The sequence below is a fragment of the Brassica rapa genome, chromosome A04 (assembly GCF_000309985.2).
Source record: "Brassica rapa cultivar Chiifu-401-42 chromosome A04, CAAS_Brap_v3.01, whole genome shotgun sequence".
Classification (NCBI taxonomy): Eukaryota; Viridiplantae; Streptophyta; class Magnoliopsida; order Brassicales; family Brassicaceae; genus Brassica; species Brassica rapa.
The window spans coordinates 16,638,162-16,663,035 of record NC_024798.2 but is presented as its reverse complement, the minus strand read 5'-3'; the positions used below and the strand labels follow the sequence as shown (position 1 = coordinate 16,663,035).

Below are 24,874 nucleotides of genomic sequence, written 5' to 3'. Positions count from 1 at the left end.
GAGTTGCATATGTAATTATGTTATGAAACGGCTAAAGTAGATATATTTTTAATTAATAATTAGATTTATCATTATATAGTTAATCACAATTTAACTTTAATAATAAAACTATCATTATCTATTTTTTCTTTTATTAAAAGTAAACTTATGAAATATTAAGATAAGTCAATGTGTATATTGATCAAGTAAACCAATGAAATATTGTCATTTTTTCAATTTGTTTTTTAAAAAAGTTTTCTTCTAAATTATCATCGAACTTTAATTTTTATTTACTTTTTATTTATTTTGTTCTTGCTTGAATATTGTATGTTTTAGTGTTTTTTTGGTAATTTAATACATGTTTCTGATTCAAAAATATAAAGTAGATTAAGAGAGACCAAAACTTTACATTTTTAATTTACTTTATTGTGTAGAATATTTTATATGTAATTATGCTTTTATAGTCTCATACTTTTATAACTTTTTTTTTGTTAGAGAAACGTAATCTGAATCAAAACTCGAAGAAAACTAAAATGATTAAGAATAAATTATCATGATATTTAAATCATAATACATATATTAATAGTTATTAGTAAAATGATTTTGCCCGCATGTGCAGGCAAAACACCTAATAAAAAGTATTACACAAACATAAACTCCGTTAGGTTTATTGCCCATACTAAATAAAATCTCACAAATATGTATTTAACTTTTGAACTTATTAGAAAATTCAACATTCTGTTTCAATAAATTAAAATATACATGTTGTGGTGATATCATTATTTAGTAACTCGTATCAAACTATAAAAGTGTAGACATTTGTTTGATTGTTTCGTCTATATAGTTGTATCTAGATTCAAAACAAAGTTTTGATAATAAACTAAATTATTCTTTTATCAACCAATTGGATTCGAGAACAAATATGTAACTTCGTAAAAAATTATAGGCTCAAAACTGAACTATCTACCATTAGGCTAACATCTTGAGTTCCACCACAAATCACAAAACGATCAAATATTCTGCCTGGATCATACTAAGTTTTTTTTTTGGTAAAACTGGATCATACTAAGTTTTTTTTTTGGTAAAATGGATCATACTAAGTTACTAGCTTACAAACCAATCCTCGTTTACACAACCTTTACAAGTTAACATAACACACATTAATAAATTTTAGAAGGTTTTTTTTTTTTTGAGCAACAAAGTTTAGAAGGTTTAGCAAAAAAAAAAAAAAAAACAAAGTTTAGAAGGTTTTAAAACACTTTCCTCGGACTATTTATTTATCGGTTAAAAAACTGACGACACATATTGCATTTAGCAAGGTGATAGCAGAGGCCCGAAGCAGAACTGTACTCCTTTGTAAATATCAAGGAACATATATTTAAGTAACCAGTGTCCTCTCAACATTTGCCTCGTGAGTTATTGTACTATTAGTAAATTAATTAACATCAATACATTTGAAGACGTCACTGCTTTGCGCGCATGCACAATTTTCATGCGTTGAGAGCGTACAAAATATATATACATTTGAATGTAAGCTATTGCCATCTCTTTAACAAAAAAAAACTAGCAAGTTAAAAGAAAATCCAGCCATTAGTAATAATACTGTCCTTTTATGTTCTTTGTTTCGTAACTTTGAATATATTTTTAATTGCTGATTTTTTTTAAATTGCTGATTTTTTCCTAATATTAATCGATAATTTCACATGTTTCTCAAAAAAAATTAAGAGATAAAATTTACCAAATGAACATCCGTCGTTTTAAAATCTTAAATTTAAAATAGGTAATTTGAAAAGATGTATCAGGTTATGTTTGAATCAAGCAAGTGAGAATTGATTGATCTGTGTTGCAAAGAAAAAATATCTGATCTGTCTAAATTTTTTAATACAACGTGAGAATAGATAGAGATATATTTTTTGAACAAAAAAAAAAGATAGAGATATATTTTATATTAAAAAATACGGGCACCGCAATATTGTAGGTCATCGAACGCACCTCGAGGTATATAAAAGTTTTATGTGTAGTTATTCTTTTAAAGAAAAAAAAAAAACTTAATGTACTGAAAGTGGCAAGAGGCTCATAATAAAAGGGTAAAAACTAGAGATGTGACCTGACACCAGTCGGTGTCGTATACTAAATGAGGACAGTAACTTCCACCGACCCTCTTGTGTCACTTTTTATTTTGTTTCGAAAGACAACATGCACCCAATGTAATGTTTACTTTGGGTTTCACTAGAATTATATTGATTCGTAAAAAAAAAAAAATAGATGAAATACATAAATTAACAATACAATTATGTTTTCTTATTTTAATACCGATGAGAATGAATGCCTTTTCTCTCTCTATTTTTCTCTTCAACCTCTCGCTAAAAATCTTTCTATAACAAAACTTGCTCCGGCGGCCGGTGGTTTCTACTGCCAGTCGCCATAATCTTTTTTTTTGGTTTGTATTATAGTACTTTCCGTTTAAGCGGATTACGTATGTTTCGCTAAGGCGATTTTCTCATTCGCGTAGACGATTTTGAAGTGTAGATTCATCCAAATCGGAGTGTTCATCACTCTTATCTTCTCCGATAAGGTTGAATTCAAATAAAAGCTCCGATTTTCTTAATCGAATTTTATATCTAATAGCTTTTCACCCAGTTCAAAATTGTATTCCTGAATCGTTGACCTCCTTATCACTTTCCTAGGAGAATCAGACTTTCTTAATTAATATAACCGGCTGGCTTGAAGAAAGCATCTCTGATTTGGGAGTCGAGAGGGTTAGTTGGATTTGGCAGTCATTTATGGAGTTGATCAAGAAGAGTCGGTGTTTATGACGGTCCGGCAAATGGTTTTTCTTCATATTGGCTACAACTTCCCCTGTTCTTAAATCTCAGGCGAAACATGATATATTGCTCAAGAAGCCGCGGTTAATGGTGGAAGGCCCTTTCAAACAAAGATCAACGGGCTCACATATGCAGATAAAGAACTATCGATCAGCCGGAAAATACCAGGACGCGAGTTCTTCTTTCTGCACGACGGCGCGTTCCTGAAGCGCGTGAGATGGCTTGGCAACGTGCAGAAGATTTAGACGACGCGTGTCCTTCTTTTCTTCATCTTCCAACGCGTGGCAAGATGACGAAGATAATGGAAGCGGTGGCAAATTTTATTAATTGGACTTTCATGGGCTGTTTCGAATAAATATATAAATGGAAATGAGCTGTTGTATCCGAGTTTGTACTTGTCCACTGGGCTTTGCTTTAATAAAAAGCATAAGTTGACAAAAAAAAATACCAATGAGAAAGAAATTTACAAGATCAAATTGCTAATAGCCAAATACCTTTATTTAAAAGTTCGATTGAATTTGAAAGAATTTAAATTTCACTAGATTTAGTAATTCGATCCCTATTATCTATTTTTGAAATATATATGTTATTTGATTAAATATTTATAATCAATTTTCTAAAATATTTTAAATTTTAATGTTATTCTATCTAGATTTAGTAATTTTCTACTATTCAATTTTAATGAATTTTGTGATAATTATATTTAAAATAAATAAATTTAAAATTTTACTACATAAATATAAAGAAATAATTATTTACACCATTTTATCTATGCGTCAAAATATTGAAACTATATATGATAAAATTTAGAAATGTAAATTCATTATAATTTTTATTTTTATTTTTATTTTTGTTTTTGATGATTGAGAACAACATATTAATTTTCATAATTCATGTTGCAATGGACAAGACCCTTAAATGAACTTTATTCCAAAATTACTAATAAATAAATTGTGATTTTTTTTTGTTTAAATTCAGTGTTATCCAACATAGCTATGTTTTAACATAGTAATATAGAAATTAATTTGAATAATTTTATCTAATTAGTCATAATTTTATTAACTTTTAAGTAATTAATCTGATAATATGAAATAATATGAAATAATATAGTTTGTTTTTAATTATTTTATATTACTAAAGTTTTTATTTGATTTTTATGTACAAAATATTCAAAAAGTTATGGATTTCAGAAAAATTGAAATCTAAAAAATGTGTTTGAATTCTTTTAAAATTTAAAAATAAGAAGACAAATGTAGGAAAAATATTTGCCAAATCCTCTAAAATGTTTTGAAAGCTTTTAAATATTTTCAACTGGATTTTTTATAATCAATTAAATTTTTGAATCCAATACCACCTAATTTTGAGAATTAGTGGAGTATGTTGATAAATCAAATAGTACAACAATATAATTTAAATAAGTTGTTGGATTATAACTTTTTTGCCGACTTAATTATAATTAACTTTTTGGCTATGGTACAACCGTATAAACAAACAATCAACTAGTAGGGGTGGGCACTTTACCCGATATCCGAAGTGGCATCCGAACCCGATCCGAAAAACCCGAACCGAAATCCGAACCGAAGTAGCAAAATACCCGAATGGGTATTGAATAAGGAGAGATTGGATACCCGAACCCGAACGGATAATACCCGAACCCGAATGGATATCCGAAGATAACCGAACATATGTATAATTAACCTTATATTTCTAGTTTATATCTCTCATTTTATAAAAAATATTTATATTGATACTACATATACTTTAAGTTCATATGATATACATACAATTACGGAAAAAATGATTTGCTACTCACTTAAAATGCATATCAAGTTTTTTATTTCAAAAATAAGCAAAAAGTTACATCCAAAATTAAAAAAATAACTAAAGTAATGCCTTTTTAGTTTTAAAATGTTATGTTCAAATATATTAACCATTCAATCTATTAAAAATAAAAAAATTAGTTAACTGAAAGTTCTATTTTTAAATACAACAAACTTGAGAAATGAAAATTTTAATTTTTTTTTTCAAAATCTAAATATCCGAACCCGATCCGAAATAACCGAATCCGAACTAAAAATACCCGAACCCGACCCGAAGTACATAAATACCCGAACGGGTTCTAGACCTCTATACCGAAATATCCGAAAATCCGAAATACCCGATCCGAACGGGTACCCGAACGCCCACCCCTATCAGCTAGTATGAAACTATAAGAATAATACTATGTTTTTATGTGATTCTCATTTTATAATCTACACATTTGGTACTTGCTCCTCTTTTGTCCCATTATACTTTCTCACGTGATTGATTTGATAAATATAATAACACGCTCATATATCGTGGACAAACACCATTTGGTTAGTTAATTATTCTGCTTTCTTTTTTGTCGACTAGATAAGTTAATTATTCTGCTTAGTTACGAGTTACGACGCAACAAAATTTTCAATTCAATAAAAAATTGACATATCTAGAAGGTCATTTATTCATAATAACAATGACAATGTTTTTTTGACGTAACAACAATGACAATTAGACGGAGAAAGGGCCTTTTATAGCTTAATCAAGAATAAGGGCACACTCTTAAAATGAAAGTTCGAGAAGATGGGCAGGAAACTAAACCCTACCACATTTTTCTCTCTTTCTTTATCCTCATGTCCTGTTATATTTTCTACTCTCTTACCATTTATTTTTATTTTATGATCTTAAAATTATTATTTTGATTATAATTATAAGCATTTTTTTCCTCAGCTAATCAAGTTGATTGTGCAAATGAGGACAGTGACTTTACACAACAGTCATTTAAATTCTGATTTTAGAAGAAAAAGGGAAAACTTTATTGACTAATGGAGAAACTAATTGTAATGAGAATGCACTAAGGTCATGAATGAAATAAATATTTGGAGATTCATTGGCTGCATGAAAAATTAAAGCAATATTCATAAGTTCATCAGCTCAGCTTTCTTCATATTTGAAATCCCTTTAAGACACCTTGATTTTGCTATGGCTCTAAGTTCTATCGACTTCAGTGCACTAGTCTTCGCAGGTTCTTCCTCTGCATTGATAGACTCATCATCATTATTTCGCAGTACAAGGGTGTGGCATTAGAAGCTTCTTATCTTCTTTCTTCGCAGCAGCTCGAGCTCGTAGCTGAGCTTGGACTTTCCTCCAGTATCTCTTTCTCGATGTCTTGTGAGTTGTGAACCAGACAAGAAGATCAAGGTAATAGGCAAGTGTTCTTCTAGACACAGACACAAAGTAGAGTTACAGAAGCTCCTGCTATCTTAAATTCCATAACATGTGTGATACCAAAAGAACACCATATAGAGTAAGGAGGGTATAAATCCTATATCTCTAGCCAGATAAAGAGACTTGAATATCTCTTGATAGAAAACTTTCTTCATCTCGTAATAACACAAAGGTAAATTGAACCTGAGCGCTTATTGACTATTGTTTATTATTAAGTACATGCTGATTAGTGCCGGATCATGCTTGTAACACCAGATCAACACAGTGATTCATCAGAGAGCGAATGGTAGGGAATAAGTCAAAACTATGTGTGCATTAAGACAATCAAGTAAAGTCCTACACCGAAATAGCTTCATAATCATGTTAAGTACACAAATGTATTCAATCAAATTCCCAAACGTCTGACTGGCAATATTTGATCAAATGTCACACACGTCTGACTTTGGTAGCATTCTTGGGCTTTTAAGTTTCATGGGCCTGAATAAAAACTCTAGACCACGTAAGTTTGTCTAACATCCCACATCGGTTGTTCTTCCCACTCTACGTTTCTTTATATAGGTCACAGAAGCATCAATCCAGCGTCGAGCTAAGTAACGAGAGCTTGTGACCCGAGTGGGGACAATAAGATGGTGGAACACTGGTTTGGTCCACGGGTCGGGTCTGCTGTGGCAAGTTTCTGAGCTGCCCTGTCCAAGCGGAGAGTTATCTGTCTGGTTTGAGCGAAGGCTCGAATTAGGTGGGTGCTAAAGTCGGAGGGCAATGCGTCAGGCTGGTTTCACAGAGCAGCGACTACTTCCCGCTCTCTGCAGTGGACGGATAACGGCTCGGCGCCACTCAGACCTGCTATGGCCTGCTGGTTCGTTCTCAGCTGAACCACCAATTTTTTTTTCTTTTTGGAACCTTCGTAACGCATTGGACCAATTTTATTAGCTGGCCTGACGAATAAAATAGAAACCCAATTAACTAAAGTCGAAAATCATGTATACAGCTTTATTGGAGTTATTTCTAAAAATCTTTTGATCTACTTGAGATTTAAGAAACCCAATTTTATTAATTGGCTTGTCATTCTTTCTGTAGTATACACATTTTTATTAACAACTATTTTTAAAACAAATAACGCAATTTAGCTGTGACACAAGTTAGTATACAAAAAAGTCTCTTTATTGTGCCTTGTAGTTTTTAGCCATCTCTTCCACGTTCAATTCTATCGCCAGGATTGGAGAATCTCGTCCCATTGCAGTGTCACTGATTCACAAGCATTTTAAGAGTGCAAAACCAAAGATAAAACTGTTTTACTAAGAGACAAGAAAGACTTTCAGCATTTTTGTACCTGTTTCGAACAGGACCATGAACCACAGCTGTTCTCAGACAATTCATAGCTCTTCCAACAATGTTTGCTGTTGAAACTGGACCAAATGTAACGACTATCATATGCTTCCTGTTCAAAACCAACACACACAAGGTGTGATGAAGTCAACAAGAAAGAGAAGTATACTTTTGCTTTAGAGCATCCGAAGTGATTGTACCTTAGCTTTGATCTCCTTGTTTTCAACTACTACCCAGCACTGATCCTTTTCGAGAACAAAAAGCTCCTCCTTATCATCATCACCCATACCATCTCGAATCCTTCTACACCTGCTAATCTTCTTATTAGACACTTATCTGAATTTTTTGGGTCCTTTAAGACTACAGCATCTCCAACGAATAGATGATACCTAAGGACAGAATCCCTATGAGTAAGCATAGATCATGTAAAGATCTATACTACTACCAACAAACACTTATATAGACAGACAAGTAGAAACCTTTGGATCTGTATGAATATATAGCTCTATCTATAGAAGCATTCAAGAATCAAAAGTCTTCCTTTTTCATCTAAACAGATGATTATATCATCAATTAAGAAGAAGCAGAGTTCTAACAAGAGAGTGAAAGAGAGGAACCTTGAGACTCAAGCTTGTGAGCAAGGAAGAAAACTTATGATTCATTAAACGACATCGGGACATACAATATTTTTTCAAACAATCATTGCAAAATGAACCTCTGGTTTTATAATCTGTTACGAAATTTCCCTGTAGTTTACCAATCAACTAATTGGTTCCTACGAATACGAAGCACCATCTTTTTGTTTTGCTTTCGAGACTTCACCAAGTTATTTTCCAAACTCACAGATTTTACCCCCTTTTTTTTTTTACTTCGGTTTTTTCGCTTAAAAAAATTGCTTGCTTAACAAGTTACAGTAGCTTTCCAAAACGAGGAGTTATTACGAGTTCTCATATTTTCCCAAAGCTCAAAGAAGAATGAGTGGTAAACCCGGGCGGGCCAGAGTTGTGCTTCGTGGTAAAAGGGTCTTTTTGGATGGGTGAGCCGTGACGGCAATACGCTTTACGCCGCCGCAAAAGTTTCGGACGCTGAATCGAGAGTTAGGAATCCTGATCTGAATTCAAAGGAATGGGACCAAAGTGTAAGAGAGGCTAACAGAGCCATCAGAACCCTTTAAAGTAGGCCGGGTTTAGATTAACAAACTAATACGCTCTCATAGAAGTGAGAAGAGAGAAAGCTCTAAGAGTACTAGAGCCTACAACACTAACTACAAAAGTACACAAATGACTGGTTCGGCTTCCAAAGTTATATCATCATTGGCAGACAAGTAAATAACATATAATATACAGCTTATCAGTGAGAAGCAGGTGGAGCCTTGAGATCCTTTGGTGCACCAACATTTTTGAAGTTTGGTTCCTAGTGATTTCAACTCTCCGTGGAAACATAAAGAAATGCTTCAACATATCCCTCTGGTGTCCATGGAGGATGTGTGGATCGTGTTAAATGCTAGTGCAGTGATTGATGTAAGACCTGGTAGTCGTATCACGAAATGTGTACAGCTAGACAACTACACAAAATCAAACCATCTGTGACTTGATCAACAAGTAAACAAAGCTCATAATATATGTTGCAAGTAAGACTAAATTTTGATTCACCAGAGATGATGAGAAGAAATGGCACCTGCGAACATGTGTCCGTATACTGAATGTGGCCGGACCAAATGTTAATTAACAAGCTCAAACAAAAGAAAACAACATAGCATGAACACCACCACAAAATAAAATCATGTTCAAGATACTTGCAACCCATTTGTTCATGTGTTTCCTTTTCAAACACAACAAATTATCTTGTCCTACTTGATAATATAGCCTAACACAAAAGGAGCAGATCATAGTCGATGAACTTAACTTGGAAGCTTACCTAGAGCAACCGGCATCATATCAGTGAGAAACAGAAATGGCCCCTAAGCCACATCATGAGATTAACAAATGACAACAACTCAGATGGATTCTAATTATGATGTGCCAGTTTAAACTTCTTACTCAAGTCATCAACAGTTTAGATACTAAAGTTCAATATCAAAAACATAATAATTTGTGGGCTCTAACTCAAAAATAAAAAGATCATATTTAACCCACAAAACTAGAAAAGTTTAAACTGTTGAAGACTTGAGTAAACTAATACTAAATATTAAAATTGGCAGTTGTTTTTACCCTCTTTACTACTTTTTAGATTAAAACATAAAAATTAGCTCAAAAGTTAAGCAATGTAAAATCTTCTGACGTCAAAATCACCAGATACAAACAAAAAAAAGATGATTATAAACAAAAATAAAAAAAAAAATAGAAAAGAGGATTATAGCCAGTCTACAAAAATAAAATAAAGAAACTGGTCGTTAGGGCATTTGGTTTGATTTTTTCACTTATTTCAACTTTTGATTTTTCAGTTTTAGAGATATATGATCCCCTCGGTTATTTATGAAATTCGATTTGATTTTAGTTTGATGTTCGGTTCAGGTAACAAAATTAAAAACTGACTAATATCTGAGAAGATTTAGGGTCAAATGCGGATCCAATTTGGTTATGCTTTTACAAATAGTTTCAGTTAATTTGGGTAAATTTGATGGGCAATTCAATTTTTCAGAAGAAAAAAGTATCAGATAGTTCAAATTTTTGAATAAAATATCGGGTAACTCATGAAATCCGGTTTGATTTTGGTTCTATATTTTTCGGTTAGATACTATTCGGTTTTCGGTTCAGGGTAAATGGTAAATGTGTTTAGGCCTGTAGGAGTAAAAATAATAAAAAGAGGCATTTAAAGAAAGGGTTAGTGCTGACGTCATACATATTCTCTCGTAACAGCGACTATATAAATTTCACAATCTATCATCATCATCTCTCTCCTCGCACTCTCTATTTCTCCATTTTCTTGCGAAGGAAGCCTCGTCAGTATCTCTCTCTAAACCTACGCACGATGGTAGAGCCTCAGCCACCAAAGTGGGTTCTTGAAGCTCTGAGGAGATTCAACGGCATGGAGGCACGACTGGTTATCGCCGATAAAGTGTTGTCCGCGAGTGACGTGAAGCAGAGCCAGGCACGTCTTATGCTTCCTGCGAACAAGGTTCTGAGCAAAGAAGAGTTTCTAAGGGATGAAGAGATCAGAGTCTTGGAAGGAGATGCCAAAGCAACACGTAAAGAAGGGGTTAAAGCTATCTTTCTTGATCCGAATTACGAAACGTATGGAGTTTGGTTGAAACAATGGAAGAAGAACTTGGTTCTATCTGGCTGGAACCCTGTTCTTGCAGGTTACGACGAGTTTGAAGAGGGTGAAAAGTTTGATCTTTGGTCCTTTAGGCGTGAAGAAAAACTACACTTTGCTCTTGTTCCCAAGGAAGTGGACTGCGGCTACTTGGACGCCTTCAGCGACCTCGATTTCAAGACTCTCAATGATGTTCCAAGTAGCAATGATGAGGACTGCTTCGGCTTGGACCTGCTTTTTTCCACATACGCAAACGTCAACGCTCCTCTTCCGGACTTGGGATCTTTTGAGGATACAGATGTTGTCACTTCCTTATACGACGATGCTTGATTTGCAGTTCGACTTCTCTCCCTAATGCGCTAGGTACACGTATGATATTGATACATTGGTTGGGTTTAGGTGTTAGCTTTTCTTTTCTTGTAGATAGACCACATCTGCTGGTGGAATATAGGACTGAGATTCAGAAACAGCCTTTCACTTTCTTTCTGCTTTGTTACTAGTTGATACTTCTGTAAATGGATTAACTCATTTGTTTGGAGTTGGGGGCTAAAGAATATCAAGTCTTTTTAGTTCTATGATATGCTTGTTCGCAGTATTGCTTTCTCCACTTCTATCTTCTTTGGCACGTACGTATACTGCTATATTGTTTACAAGTCTCTTGATGGGTTTACGTTAAACTGGTTAAAGCTGCTTTGGTTTGGTTGGAGTTCTGAACCGGTATGTTTAGTACTATCGAAAACAAAACACTTTCTACGCTCTGATCTTTCAACAGTCTATTTACTATATATATATAAATCGTGTCCGTGGCATTTGCAGTCAAGTTAGGTTGGGTGGTCTGGACCTTTCTATAATAGTGGCTATAGTACCATAGAAAAGAGAAGAAAAAAAAAAACATTGCTCCAGAATATATGAACATGAGAATATATGTGTTATCTAAGAACAGATCAATTTAATCACATAGACAGGAGAATATAAATCTTCCAATAATTCATTTAAAAAAAAAACAAATAAACCATCCATGACCCTTGTGAACCAGACAAGAAGAGCAAGGTAATAGGCAAGTGTTCTTCTAGCCACAGACACACAGTAGAGTTAGAGAAGCTCCTGCTATCTAAAATTCCATAACATGTGTGATACCAAAAGAACACCATATAGAGTAAGGAGGGTATAAATCCTATATCTCTAGCCAGATAAAGAGACTTGAATATCTCTTGATATAAAACTTTCTTCATCTCGTAATAACACAAAGGAAAATTCAACCTGAGCGCTTATTGACTATTGTTTACTATTTTATTAACTGGCATGTCATTCTTTCTGTAGTATACACATTTTTATTAACAACAATTATTTTTAAAACAAATAACGCAATTTAGCTGTGACACAAGTATATAAAAAAGCGTCTCTTTATTGTGCCTTGTGGTTTTTAGCCATCTCTTCCACGTCCAATCTATCGCCAGGATTGGAGAATCTCGTCCCATTGCAGTGTCACTGATTCACAAGCATTTTAAGAGTGTAAGCAAAACCAAAGATAAAACTGTTTTACTAAGAGACAAGAAAGACTTTCAGCTTTTTTTTGTACCTGTTTCGAACAGGACCATGAACCACAGCTGTTCTCAGACAATACATAGCTCTTCCAACAATGTTTGCTGTTGAAACTGGACCAAATGTAACGACTATCATATCATATGCTTCCTGTTCAAAACCAACACACACAAAGTGTGATGAAGTCAACAAGAAAGAGAACTATACTTTTGCTTTAGAGCATCCCAAGAAGTGATTGTACCTTAGCTTTGATCTCCTTGTTTTCAGCTACTACCCAACACTGATCCTTTTCGAGAACAAAAGACTCCTTTTCATCACCCGATACCATTTCGAAGCAGAGTTCTAAGAGCATTTAATTGTTCCTGAAATCAATTCCACAGATTACAGAAATGGAGAGCTAAACAAGAGAGTGAAAGAGAGGAACCTTGAGACTGAGGGTGAGGGAGTACTCAAGCTTGTGAGCCATGTATCTTAACCAAGTCGACACTGAAGCCTCACACTTGGTTTTCAAAATTTAACGTTAGGGGGGTTTCAAAAGGTGGCTTCTCCGCCGGCGTGGTCGATAGGAAGAAAACTTATGACTCATTAAACGACGTCGGGACATACAATATTGTTATTTAAACAATCATTGCAAAATGACCCCTGTTTTTATAATCTATTACGAACTTTCCCTGTAGTTTACCAATTAACTAATTGGTCCCTACGAATACGAAGCACGATCTTTTTGTTTTGCTTTCGAGACTTCACCAAGTTATTTTCCAAACTCACAGATTTTACCTTCTTTTTTTTACTTAGTTTTTTTTTGCTTAAAATAATTGCTTGCTTGCCAAGTTACAGAAGCTTTCCAAAACTAGGAGTTATTACGAATTCTCAGATTTTCCCAAAGCTCAAAGAAGAATGAGTGAGTTGTACTTCGTGGTAAAAGGGTCTTTTGGATGGGTGAGCCTCTTCAAGTACAAAGAACGACGTGACGATAATCACGCTGAATCGAGAGTTTGGAGTCCTCATCTGAATTCAAAGGAATGGGACCAAAGTGCAAGAGAGGCTTAACAGAACACGGAAAGTACGCACCTGGAGGAAGCTTGAGGAGTTTCACTAACCAATTCAAAGACAGAAAGCTGCATGATGCTTTGATCAGAGAGACGGAGAAAGGGCCTTGATTTTTGGTCTTTGGGATGCATATTGTACACTGGAAAGAGACTTTGGTGGCCATAACGACTACGAACTGGAGGATCTTTAGAAGTGCTACGGGCCCTTTGAAATTTCCTGTCATGCAAAACTCCTTTTTTGATAACACATTCATACTGGTAAAAATCGATCTGGAATTAGAGAAAATTAGACAATACAGATGATAGGTTCCATATGTTAGCCTTCCAGAAGAAGAACAAAGCAAATGAGGTGGAAGGCAACTTGGGCGAGAAGGAACGCATGTTTAAAGAGTTGATTTGTCAAAGGATGGCAAAGACTCTATGGGAAAGAGAGGCTTTGCTCAAGACTTCATGACTATCATATAAATAAAATAAGACCGATGTTTCCTTTTCTAGTCTCATGCTGAATATTGCAGAGAGTGCAGACGCCATGAGTCTCCGTTCATCACGATCGCCATGGGATCGTGATTGAATCCTCAGACACGGATCGCCATGAGATCATGATCTGAGATTCACTTTATCAGCTTTTCGTTTATCCTTTTCATCTTGTAAACGTTGGTTTGGGTTTCAGTAAGATTGAGAGTTTCTTTACATATTCGAGATTGATTGTGTTGATAAGGGAGTTCCGAGTTACAAACTTTTCAACAGACTCGTGAAACTTATTATCTCGCAGTATTTAGGTATAGAACACGAACTCAAGAACTTACGAACACAAGAACTTCAAGTCCAAATATCAGTTTCTTATTAATCACTCAATCACTCAATCAAAAACTCGTAACCATTACAACTCAATGGTAATCACTTATATAGGACATAACAATTCCTATTCTCATTAGGAATAACACAAATCATATTTCCTAATCACTTTAGTAATCCATATCTTTGTGTGATTAGGTTAGCTTGTACTTCAAGCTATCTTTCAAGTTTATCTCCAACAATCTCCCTCTTAAACTTGAAATTATCTTCGCTCACCATTTGGACTCCAATCAATTTCCTCATCTCGATAAATTTTACTCTACCAAGAGATTTCGTCAAAATGTCAGCTCGCTGCTCAGTTCCCGGAACGTGCTCTACTTCTACTTGATCATTCTCAACGCACTCTCTTATAAAATGAAACCTCCTGTGTATGTGTTTGCTTCGTCCATGGAATACTGGGTTCTTCGTCAATGCGATTGCAGATTTATTATCTACCTTTATAACCACCTTTCGGCTTTCATTACCAATGACTTCTCCTAGAAGTTCTTGAATCCAAATTGCCTGTTTAGCTGCTTCAGTTGCTGCCATAAACTCGGCTTCACATGATGATAAGGCCACGATTTCTTGTTTGCAAGAACACCACGAGATTGGACTAGCATTCAGGTAAAATACATATCCCGTAGTACTCTTCCCATCATCAATATCAACATTGAGAGAGGCATCACTAAAACCTATCAGCTCCACGCTTGTGGACTGCGTATAGACGAGACCAAGTGAGATGGTTCCTCGCAGGTATCGTAGTACTTGTTTTAACGCAGCACCATGCGACTCCTTAGGGGCGTGCATGTATCTACTCAGGACACCAACACTAAACGAGAGATCAGGCCGCGTGTGGAGCAAGTATCGCAGACATCCAATACTCCTTCGATAATCTCTTTCATCAATGCTCTTCTCTTCTATCGATTTAGCCAGCTTCACGTTAAAATCCATGGGAACAGTGGTTGAGTTACATGCGTCCATTCCACATTCTTCAAGTATCTTACGAGCATATCGATCTTGCTTCAGCGTGATGCCTTCTTTGCCTTGACAGACTTCAATGCCAAGGTAATAGGTTAGTCTTCCAAGATCACTCATATCAAACTTTGTTGCCATCTCCCTCTTAAACACTTGAATTGAATGTGCTGATGTTCCTGTGACAAGAAGATCATCGACATACACTACAACTATGAGAGTTCCACCTTTTTCTTCCTTTCGATACAATGAAGGTTCTTTCGAACACCTCTGAAACTTAAACTCCCGCAAGATAGTATTCAACTTGATATTCCAAGCTCTAGGTGCTTGTTTCAATCCGTAGAGAGCCTTTCTCAGCTTGTAGACTTTGTTTTCTTTTCCTGCAACTTCGAAGCCTTCTGGTTGAGTGACAAATACCTCTTCTCTGAGCTCTCCATGGAGAAACGCGGTTTTAACATCAAGGTGATGGATCTCCCAAAGTTTAGAGGCTGCAAGGGCAATAACTAGTCGGATAGTCTCAATGCGAGCCACTGGTGCGAACACTTCATCATAATCTACTCCTTGCTTCTGAACATAGCCCTTTGCAACCAGACGAGCTTTGTATTTAGTAATAGTACCATCCGCATTCCTCTTTATCTTAAATATCCACTTCAGACCTATTGGTCTTACTCCCATAGGAAGATCAACAAGTTCCCATGTTTTATTCTTTTCAATACTCGATATCTCATCTTCACAAGCATCAACCCATACCTTTAATCTCTTTGCCTCAGTGAAATCCCATGGTTCATCGTTTATTATTGATAACAGTCGTTCACACTCTGCTTCAGCCATTAGAACGTAATCCTCAAGATAAGCCGGCAAGTTGCTGGTTCTAGACGATCGTCTCAGTTGTGGTTGTTCTTCCTCATCATTACCATTGTCATCCTCATCATTTTCTTCATTATCAATAATCTCAGTGTCTGTCTCATCTCCTGTTTCACCCGTTTCATCTATCTCATCGCTTTCATCCATTCCTTTTAGCTCAATACTAAAAGTGCCGCCATCATCATCTTGAACTGTTTTGCTAGTCCAGTTCCATCCTTTACTCTCATCAAAAATTACATCACGACTGACTACTATTCTCCTTTTAGTAGGATCTAGTAATCGATAAGCCTTAGACCCTGGTTCTGTTCCCAAGTGAACCAGAACCTTTGACCTATCATCGAGCTTCTTTCGGCCCACTGCATCAGTCTTGGCGTAACATATGCAACCAAACACCTTAAGGTGTGATACATTTGGTGTTTTACTTCGCAGAACTTCATAAGGTGTCTTTCCTTCCAGAGATTTAGTCGCAATTCTATTTATTAGATACGTAGAATGCCTAACAGCTTCGCCCCACAGTTCATTCGGTACCTTCATGTGTTTTAATATACTCCTGGTCATCTCCAGAAGTGTCCGGTTACGCCTCTCGACAACGCCATTCTGTTGGGGTGAGTATGGTGCCGTTAAGTGCCTCTTAATACCATTCTCATCGCAGTACATGTGAAACTCTTTGGAGCAGAATTCTCCCCCTCTATCTGAACGGAACGTCTTTATCTTGCATTTTGTTTCTTGTTCAACTAGTTTCTTGAAGTTTTTAAACTTCTCGAATGCTTCACTTTTCTCTTGTAACAGCATAGTCCACATATAACGGGAAAATCATCAATTAGTACGAACACATATCTCTTTTTCGCCGGTGTTGGTGGTGTGATAGGTCCGCAGAGGTCACCATGTATGAGCTCTAGAGGGCCGGTGGCTCGATATGTGGTAGATTGAGGAAAAGATTTCCTCGTTTGCTTGCCGAGTAGGCAAGACATACATGTTTCCTTTTCAACTCGCAAAGCTGGTATGCCAGTCACTCGTTCCTTATTTACCATTGCTTTCATTGTATCTGTATTGATATGCCCAAGACGCGCATGCCATCTTGATGACTCGTTTCGTGCTGATATCTGAAGACAGTGGAGATTGTCGACTTCTAAAGTCACCTTGTATAGTCGGTTCTTAGCTCGGATTGATTTCACCATCAACTTTCCATATCGATCAAACAACATGAGTTCTTCATCTTTCATTCGAACCTCGCATCCTGCTTCTGTAGCTTGACCTAAGCTGACTATGTTACTCTTTAACCCGGGAATATAGTACACGTTACCTAGGATTTTCTTCTCATCTCCTTTAAAAACAAACTGAATCGATCCTTTTCCTTTTATATCAATGCGGGAATCATCTCCAAATCTTACTTTTCCAGTGATTGTTTCATCAAGTTTATGAAAGAATCTTCTATTGCCGCTCATGTGGTTACTCGCACCATTATCAAGATACCAGACATTATTTGTATCTAGACTTGTATCAAATACACTCGGGTCTACTCTCTGCTCGTTGAGGTAGACAATCTCATTCATCATTAGCTCATCGGCCTCTTGCGTTTCCTCTGTTTTGTTTTCAACTGTTTCTTGCAGCTTAAGTCCTTGCTTATCAGGACATTCAGTCGCATAATGCCCTTGTTTATCACAATTAAAACAAGTAATATGTGAGAGGTCACGTCCTTGACCTTGTCTGTATGCATCTCTTTGGCTATAGAAGTTTCCGGACCTGCCACGGCCTCTTCCTCTCCAAGTGGAACGGCCTCCGCGTCCTATGCCTCGGGCTCCCCCATAGTTGCCATAGTTCGTTTGATTAGATTCAGAGTTGGCATACATCAGCTTTCCTTGGTCATCTTGCTGTTCATCATCTTCTTCACATATTCTTTCCTCATAAGCCTTGAGTCTTCCCACGATGTCTTCAAAACTTGTTACTTTCAAGTCAAGAACTTGTTCAAGTGAAGCAACAATATGAATGTACTTCTTCCGTGGTAGACTTTTTAGGAATTTTTTCACGATTTTCGTTTCTTCAATGACTTCACCGAGAGAAGCAGATTTTGATGATATCTCCGATAGCTTGCCTACGAAGGTATCGATCGTGTCGTCCTCTTTCATCTTAAGACGATCAAATTCTGCCATTAGTGTTTGCAAACGAGCTTCTCGTACTCTTTCAGCCCCAACATGTCGTGCTTTAATCGCGTCCCACACGGCTTTTGCATTATCAAGTTCACCAACTTGCAGTGTTAGCGATTCGGGAATTGACTGGAAGAGTAATGCGATAGCCATATTGTTTTTATCTTCGATTTTGTTTCCAGGATCAATGGTTTCCCACACTTTGTTGACCTTAAGAGCTATCTTCATCTTCATAGCCCAGACAGTGTAATTTGTATTGTTTAGCATAGGAAGTTTTATCGACGAGGGTCCGGTTTTCCCCGTTTCTTCTTTAACATCACTCATGATAATATAGGGCTCTGATACCAAATATTATCTCGCAGTATTTAGGTATAGAACACGAACTCAAGAACTTACGAACACAAGAACTTCAAGTCCAAATATCAGTTTCTTATTAATCACTCAATCACTCAATCAAAAACTCGTAACCATTACAACTCAATGGTAATCACTTATATAGGACATAACAATTCCTATTCTCATTAGGAATAACACAAATCATATTTCCTAATCACTTTAGTAATCCATATCTTTGTGTGATTAGGTTAGCTTGTACTTCAAGCTATCTTTCAAGTTTATCTCCAACAATCTCCCTCTTAAACTTGAAATTATCTTCGCTCACCATTTGGACTCCAATCAATTTCCTCATCTCGATAAATTTTACTCTACCAAGAGATTTCGTCAAAATGTCAGCTCGCTGCTCAGTTCCCGGAACGTGCTCTACTTCTACTTGATCATTCTCAACGCACTCTCTTATAAAATGAAACCTCCTGTGTATGTGTTTGCTTCGTCCATGGAATACTGGGTTCTTCGTCAATGCGATTGCAGATTTATTATCTACCTTTATAACCCCCTTTCGGCTTTCATTACCAATGACTTCTCCTAGAAGTTCTTGAATCCAAATTGCCTGTTTAGCTGCTTCAGTTGCTGCCATAAACTCGGCTTCACATGATGATAAGGCCACGATTTCTTGTTTGCAAGAACACCACGAGATTGGACTAGCATTCAGGTAAAATACATATCCCGTAGTACTCTTCCCATCATCAATATCAACATTGAGAGAGGCATCACTAAAACCTATCAGCTCCACGCTTGTGGACTGCGTATAGACGAGACCAAGTGAGATGGTTCCTCGCAGGTATCGTAGTACTTGTTTTAACGCAGCACCATGCGACTCCTTAGGGGCGTGCATGTATCTACTCAGGACACCAACACTAAACGAGAGATCAGGCCGCGTGTGGAGCAAGTATCGCAGACATCCAATACTCCTTCGATAATCTCTTTCATCAATGCTCTTCTCTTCTATCGATTTAGCCAGCTTCACGTTAAAATCCATGGGAACAGTGGTTGAGTTACATGCGTCCATTCCACATTCTTCAAGTATCTTACGAGCATATCGATCTTGCTTCAGCGTGATGCCTTCTTTGCCTTGACAGACTTCAATGCCAAGGTAATAGGTTAGTCTTCCAAGATCACTCATATCAAACTTTGTTGCCATCTCCCTCTTAAACACTTGAATTGAATGTGCTGATGTTCCTGTGACAAGAAGATCATCGACATACACTACAACTATGAGAGTTCCACCTTTTTCTTCCTTTCGATACAATGAAGGTTCTTTCGAACACCTCTGAAACTTAAACTCCCGCAAGATAGTATTCAACTTGATATTCCAAGCTCTAGGTGCTTGTTTCAATCCGTAGAGAGCCTTTCTCAGCTTGTAGACTTTGTTTTCTTTTCCTGCAACTTCGAAGCCTTCTGGTTGAGTGACAAATACCTCTTCTCTGAGCTCTCCATGGAGAAACGCGGTTTTAACATCAAGGTGATGGATCTCCCAAAGTTTAGAGGCTGCAAGGGCAATAACTAGTCGGATAGTCTCAATGCGAGCCACTGGTGCGAGCCAATGGGCAATTCAATTTTTCAGAAGAAAAAAGTATCAGATAGTTCAAATTTTTGAATAAAATATCGGGTAACTCATGAAATCCGGTTTGATTTTGGTTCTATATTTTTCGGTTAGATACTATTCGGTTTTCGGTTCAGGGTAAATGGTAAATGTGTTTAGGCCTGTAGGAGTAAAAATAATAAAAAGAGGCATTTAAAGAAAGGGTTAAAATCTCAGACTATGCAATTTATTGCAGATTTCAGGAAATCCAGGTTTCAAGTTCCGGAGAGAGCGGTTTATTAAACAATTATGCAGACTACAGAGGAATGGCTTGCAAGGGATCTTCAACATGGTGCAAGTAAATCTGGCCAGACGTGGATCTTCATAGGACGGCTCAGGTGATGCAGTTAGGCGTAGGTCTTCATAAGGCAGGTAGTATTGTCGGTTGTCGAATCGTCTATGTAATATTTCCTATATCATAATAAATCAGCGTTAAAAAAAAAAAAGAAAGGGTTAGTGCTGACGTCATACATATTCTCTCGTAACAGCGACTATATAAATTTCACAATCTATCATCATCATCTCTCTCCTCGCACTCTCTATTTCTCCATTTTCTTGCGAAGGAAGCCTCGTCAGTATCTCTCTCTAAACCTACGCACGATGGTAGAGCCTCAGCCACCAAAGTGGGTTCTTGAAGCTCTGAGGAGATTCAACGGCATGGAGGCACGACTGGTTATCGCCGATAAAGTGTTGTCCGCGAGTGACGTGAAGCAGAGCCAGGCACGTCTTATGCTTCCTGCGAACAAGGTTCTGAGCAAAGAAGAGTTTCTAAGGGATGAAGAGATCAGAGTCTTGGAAGGAGATGCCAAAGCAACACGTAAAGAAGGGGTTAAAGCTATCTTTCTTGATCCGAATTACGAAACGTATGGAGTTTGGTTGAAACAATGGAAGAAGAACTTGGTTCTATCTGGCTGGAACCCTGTTCTTGCAGGTTACGACGAGTTTGAAGAGGGTGAAAAGTTTGATCTTTGGTCCTTTAGGCGTGAAGAAAAACTACACTTTGCTCTTGTTCCCAAGGAAGTGGACTGCGGCTACTTGGACGCCTTCAGCGACCTCGATTTCAAGACTCTCAATGATGTTCCAAGTAGCAATGATGAGGACTGCTTCGGCTTGGACCTGCTTTTTTCCACATACGCAAACGTCAACGCTCCTCTTCCGGACTTGGGATCTTTTGAGGATACAGATGTTGTCACTTCCTTATACGACGATGCTTGATTTGCAGTTCGACTTCTCTCCCTAATGCGCTAGGTACACGTATGATATTGATACATTGGTTGGGTTTAGGTGTTAGCTTTTCTTTTCTTGTAGATAGACCACATCTGCTGGTGGAATATAGGACTGAGATTCAGAAACAGCCTTTCACTTTCTTTCTGCTTTGTTACTAGTTGATACTTCTGTAAATGGATTAACTCATTTGTTTGGAGTTGGGGGCTAAAGAATATCAAGTCTTTTTAGTTCTATGATATGCTTGTTCGCAGTATTGCTTTCTCCACTTCTATCTTCTTTGGCACGTACGTATACTGCTATATTGTTTACAAGTCTCTTGATGGGTTTACGTTAAACTGGTTAAAGCTGCTTTGGTTTGGTTGGAGTTCTGAACCGGTATGTTTAGTACTATCGAAAACAAAACACTTTCTACGCTCTGATCTTTCAACAGTCTATTTACTATATATATATAAATCGTGTCCGTGGCATTTGCAGTCAAGTTAGGTTGGGTGGTCTGGACCTTTCTATAATAGTGGCTATAGTACCATAGAAAAGAGAAGAAGAATATATGAACATGAGAATATATGTGTTATCTAGAACAGATCAATTTAATCACATAGACAAGAGAATAGAAATCATCCAATAATTCATTTAAAAAAATATAAAAATAAATAAACCATCTATGACCCTTGTGAGGATGAGAACTTAAAGAATAGCCAGACTTGTCCTAAACCGTTCGCATAAGTTTCACATCCTCCACATGGTTTACAAATGTATAAACTTGTTTGAACCCTCCCATTCCTTGGATCTCAACTCTTCTTATAGATTTCCTCTCAAGACTGCAGTAAAAAACATAAAAAGGACTTGATGGGAACTTTGGCGACAACACTAACTCACCTGCAACAGTCACTCCAGCAAAGAATCCATCAATCAGCCCAGGAGCAAATTTGTAATTATGCTTGGACCATTCCTGTTTTTCCAGGTCTTGTACAACATACATGACAAAACTTGTACATGTTTCACCAATAAAGTTATACGACCATCCCGACATAACTGAAGCCAGTTTACCCTTGTAGTTTACCAGAGTTGTTTGAGGATGCACTGCTCCGATGAAAGGTTCCATGACTTTAACAAATCTGAACGTCTCGGACCTGACATCAAAGCACATTATTCCACGGACCCGTTTTTCGGTGGAAGATTTGTAGTACAGAACACCACTGATGCATATACCATCAGATAGAGGACAGTGGGGTATGCCACATTCGACAATTCTCACTGACAGTTTCCCAGTTGTTGATAGTGTTAGAACTTGATGCTCGCTAGAGAAGTCATTGTCAGTGAACATTGACAATACTTTGAACTGCTTTTCAATGGGATCATACCCGAAAAAGCTTTTCGCACCAGTCCTCTTCCTTGACTTCATTTTGGGTAAAATAACGGATTGTCCGGTGCTAGGGTTGCATATCTCCCACACCATGGCTGCAGTTTTCCTACCTTTTAAGATCCGACCATCTCTGATACAGACCAAACCACTCATAGGTCTGTATATATCAATAACATGATCAAAGGGGAAGTTCATATGATAAGTGGCGGCTGCTGCTGTTATAGGAGACGACGCCTTGTCATCATCAGGCTGAGGTGAGGTGTAGAAGGATACCTTGCCGTCTTTTACGCAGGCGAATAAGATCTTGGGGCTAGCCGATGATCTTGTCAAGTAGGTTTCCGTGAAATATGGATGGACGAGTAAGGATGACCAGAGCTTGGATACGCAACGACATCTCGCCACCGATTTCGTCGGTAATCTCGAAACTATCTCGATTATGAGATCATGTGGGATTGTCTCTGAGTATTCTTCGGTGCATGTTCGTGAATGGCATTGAAGGATCGTATTATGGCCCTCAGAGACGTTTCTCCGACGTGATTTCATGCCGGCTGCCAGGGGCGTGCTTGAACATAGCGTAATGAAACCTGAGCCTAGGGCCCCCATTTTTAAAGGCCCCAATGTTTAAAAAAAATATTTATATAACCAAACTTTGAAGTATTTATGATTTATCGGATAGATAATAACGAAAACTCAGAACTATCATGGGATCCACATTTGACTTAAAAAATATATCTTCTAATTTATCTTTAGTTTTACGTGTATTCATGTTTTTACAATGTAAAAATGGGCCCCCAACTTTTAGTTTGTTTATGGCTCCTGGTACTCCAGGACCGCCCTGGAGACGATTGTTTGTAAACTCTCTTTTGGAACGATATTAATATTTGTTGCAAATAAAAAGGAAAAAAATCTCTAGTACGGTGCTGATATATATGAAAGTTTTTAATAAACAATATAATAGTAACTAGTTAAAGTGTTAAAACTTCATTGAGAAGAGATCAAAGAAAATTAAAACTAAAAACTTAGAAATTTTGTTTTCATGTTTGTTTGTTTGACATATACGATCAACTATGTAATAAATTTTTTAATAAGGTTTGGTTAGGTTATTTTAATAAACACAACAAAAAGCTTTGACTATATGAATTTGCATGAAAGAAACGGAAAATGCTTATACATCGTCGGACAAAAGCCATGTCATGTGTGTGGGTGGTGACAATTGTGTTGTTTTCTTTTGGTTATAAATTATAAGGGATAAGCACTAAACTTTGGTATAAACAAACATATAGAGAGAAGAGAGCAAGGAGATAGATAAAAAAAAAAACATCCAACGACTTGGCTTTTTTCATTTTATGTTTGTGCAACAGAAACCTCACTCGCATGTCTCAAGCGACTGCCTGGTTTGTTGGTCCATCTGAGCTGTTGTTGAATCCACCAACAACACCACGACCTCCTCGACTTCTTCCACGACCTCCCCTTCCACGTCCACGCCCTGTATTAAACCAATTCTAACTTCATTCACCCCAACTAACTAGGCATGGTTGGAGGAAAAAAAGGAAAGTGATAGAGTGAGAAATTTCTCTCCCAGGCACTCTTTTCGAAACCGGTCCGTAGAGAGTTGACTTCACTCGTTACTTGCTATTAACCGCCAGATATTTCCCTGTTTAAACACCTTTTGTAACAAAAACAGAGAATCTTTTCAAATTGTTTCCTTTCTGAGGCTTTACCCAGTGGTCACTCCGACGAACCGCCGCGTGAAGAACAAAACGCCGGGTTCTCTCCCCCGACTTGGGTCGGCGGGACCGCCATGCCACAGGAAGACCCTCGAAGATGAAGCTTTGGAGATAGAAACGGTGTACTCAAGACGACCACCTCTGCACAAACCTCTGCATCGCACCTTTCAAACCACAACCTACCTTAACCTCAAGCAGGAGCAAGCTAAAGCCAGCGGAAACAAAATCAACTACAGCACACCAAGGAGGAGCTCAGGTTATCCAAATAGACCCCGCCAACGGCTGATAACTACCATCGACAAGAGAAGACTTTCTCCAACCGCATCACTCCAGTTTCAGAAAACATGGAGAACAGACGCCTAACAGTAACAGAGAAAGGTAAAGCTCTGGTGTCTGAACCCTACCAAGCTCCACGCAAAGCCAGGGTCAGAGTACCAGAACCAGCGAACACTTACCTTCTACAAAAACACTCACTTACCCTTATTGGAAGAGTCACCAATCCTTCTATCCAAAAGGTGTGGTCTCTGCTACCTTTCTTCTCCG

The 24,874-nt window shown here is 37.2% G+C and overlaps 4 protein-coding genes and 1 long non-coding RNA gene across 5 annotated transcripts; 3 read left to right on the top strand and 2 right to left on the bottom strand.

Moving 5' to 3' along the window:
• The first annotated feature begins 1,210 nt into the window (after positions 1-1,210).
• Positions 1,211-3,310, top strand: LOC103865109. Its single transcript, XR_632367.3, has 2 exons — positions 1,211-2,554; positions 2,667-3,310. It is a non-coding gene; the product is annotated as an uncharacterized LOC103865109 (long non-coding RNA).
• A 1,685-nt stretch (positions 3,311-4,995) lies between these two features.
• Positions 4,996-13,913, top strand: LOC117133718 (B3 domain-containing protein At2g31420-like). Its single transcript, XM_033290577.1, has one exon. The coding sequence runs from the start codon at positions 10,347-10,349 to the stop codon at positions 10,959-10,961; it is 615 nt and encodes a 204-aa protein (XP_033146468.1). The 5' UTR covers positions 4,996-10,346; the 3' UTR covers positions 10,962-13,913.
• A 3,015-nt stretch (positions 13,914-16,928) lies between these two features.
• Positions 16,929-18,360, bottom strand: LOC117133372. The gene is made up of 2 exons (XM_033289395.1): positions 17,032-18,360; positions 16,929-16,937 (listed from the first exon to the last, which is right to left on the bottom strand). Exons 1-2 carry the CDS (start codon positions 18,358-18,360, stop codon positions 16,929-16,931), a joined length of 1,338 nt encoding a protein of 445 aa, XP_033145286.1.
• Positions 18,361-19,963: 1,603 nt separating this feature from the next.
• LOC117133719 (B3 domain-containing protein At2g31420-like) lies at positions 19,964-21,782 on the top strand. Its single transcript, XM_033290578.1, has one exon. It carries the CDS (start codon positions 20,615-20,617, stop codon positions 21,227-21,229), a length of 615 nt encoding a protein of 204 aa, XP_033146469.1. The 5' UTR covers positions 19,964-20,614; the 3' UTR covers positions 21,230-21,782.
• Positions 21,470-24,661, bottom strand: LOC103865107 (F-box protein DOR). Its single transcript, XM_033290576.1, has one exon. It carries the CDS (start codon positions 23,205-23,207, stop codon positions 21,948-21,950), a length of 1,260 nt encoding a protein of 419 aa, XP_033146467.1. The 5' UTR covers positions 23,208-24,661; the 3' UTR covers positions 21,470-21,947.
• Positions 24,662-24,874: the final 213 nt, after the last annotated feature.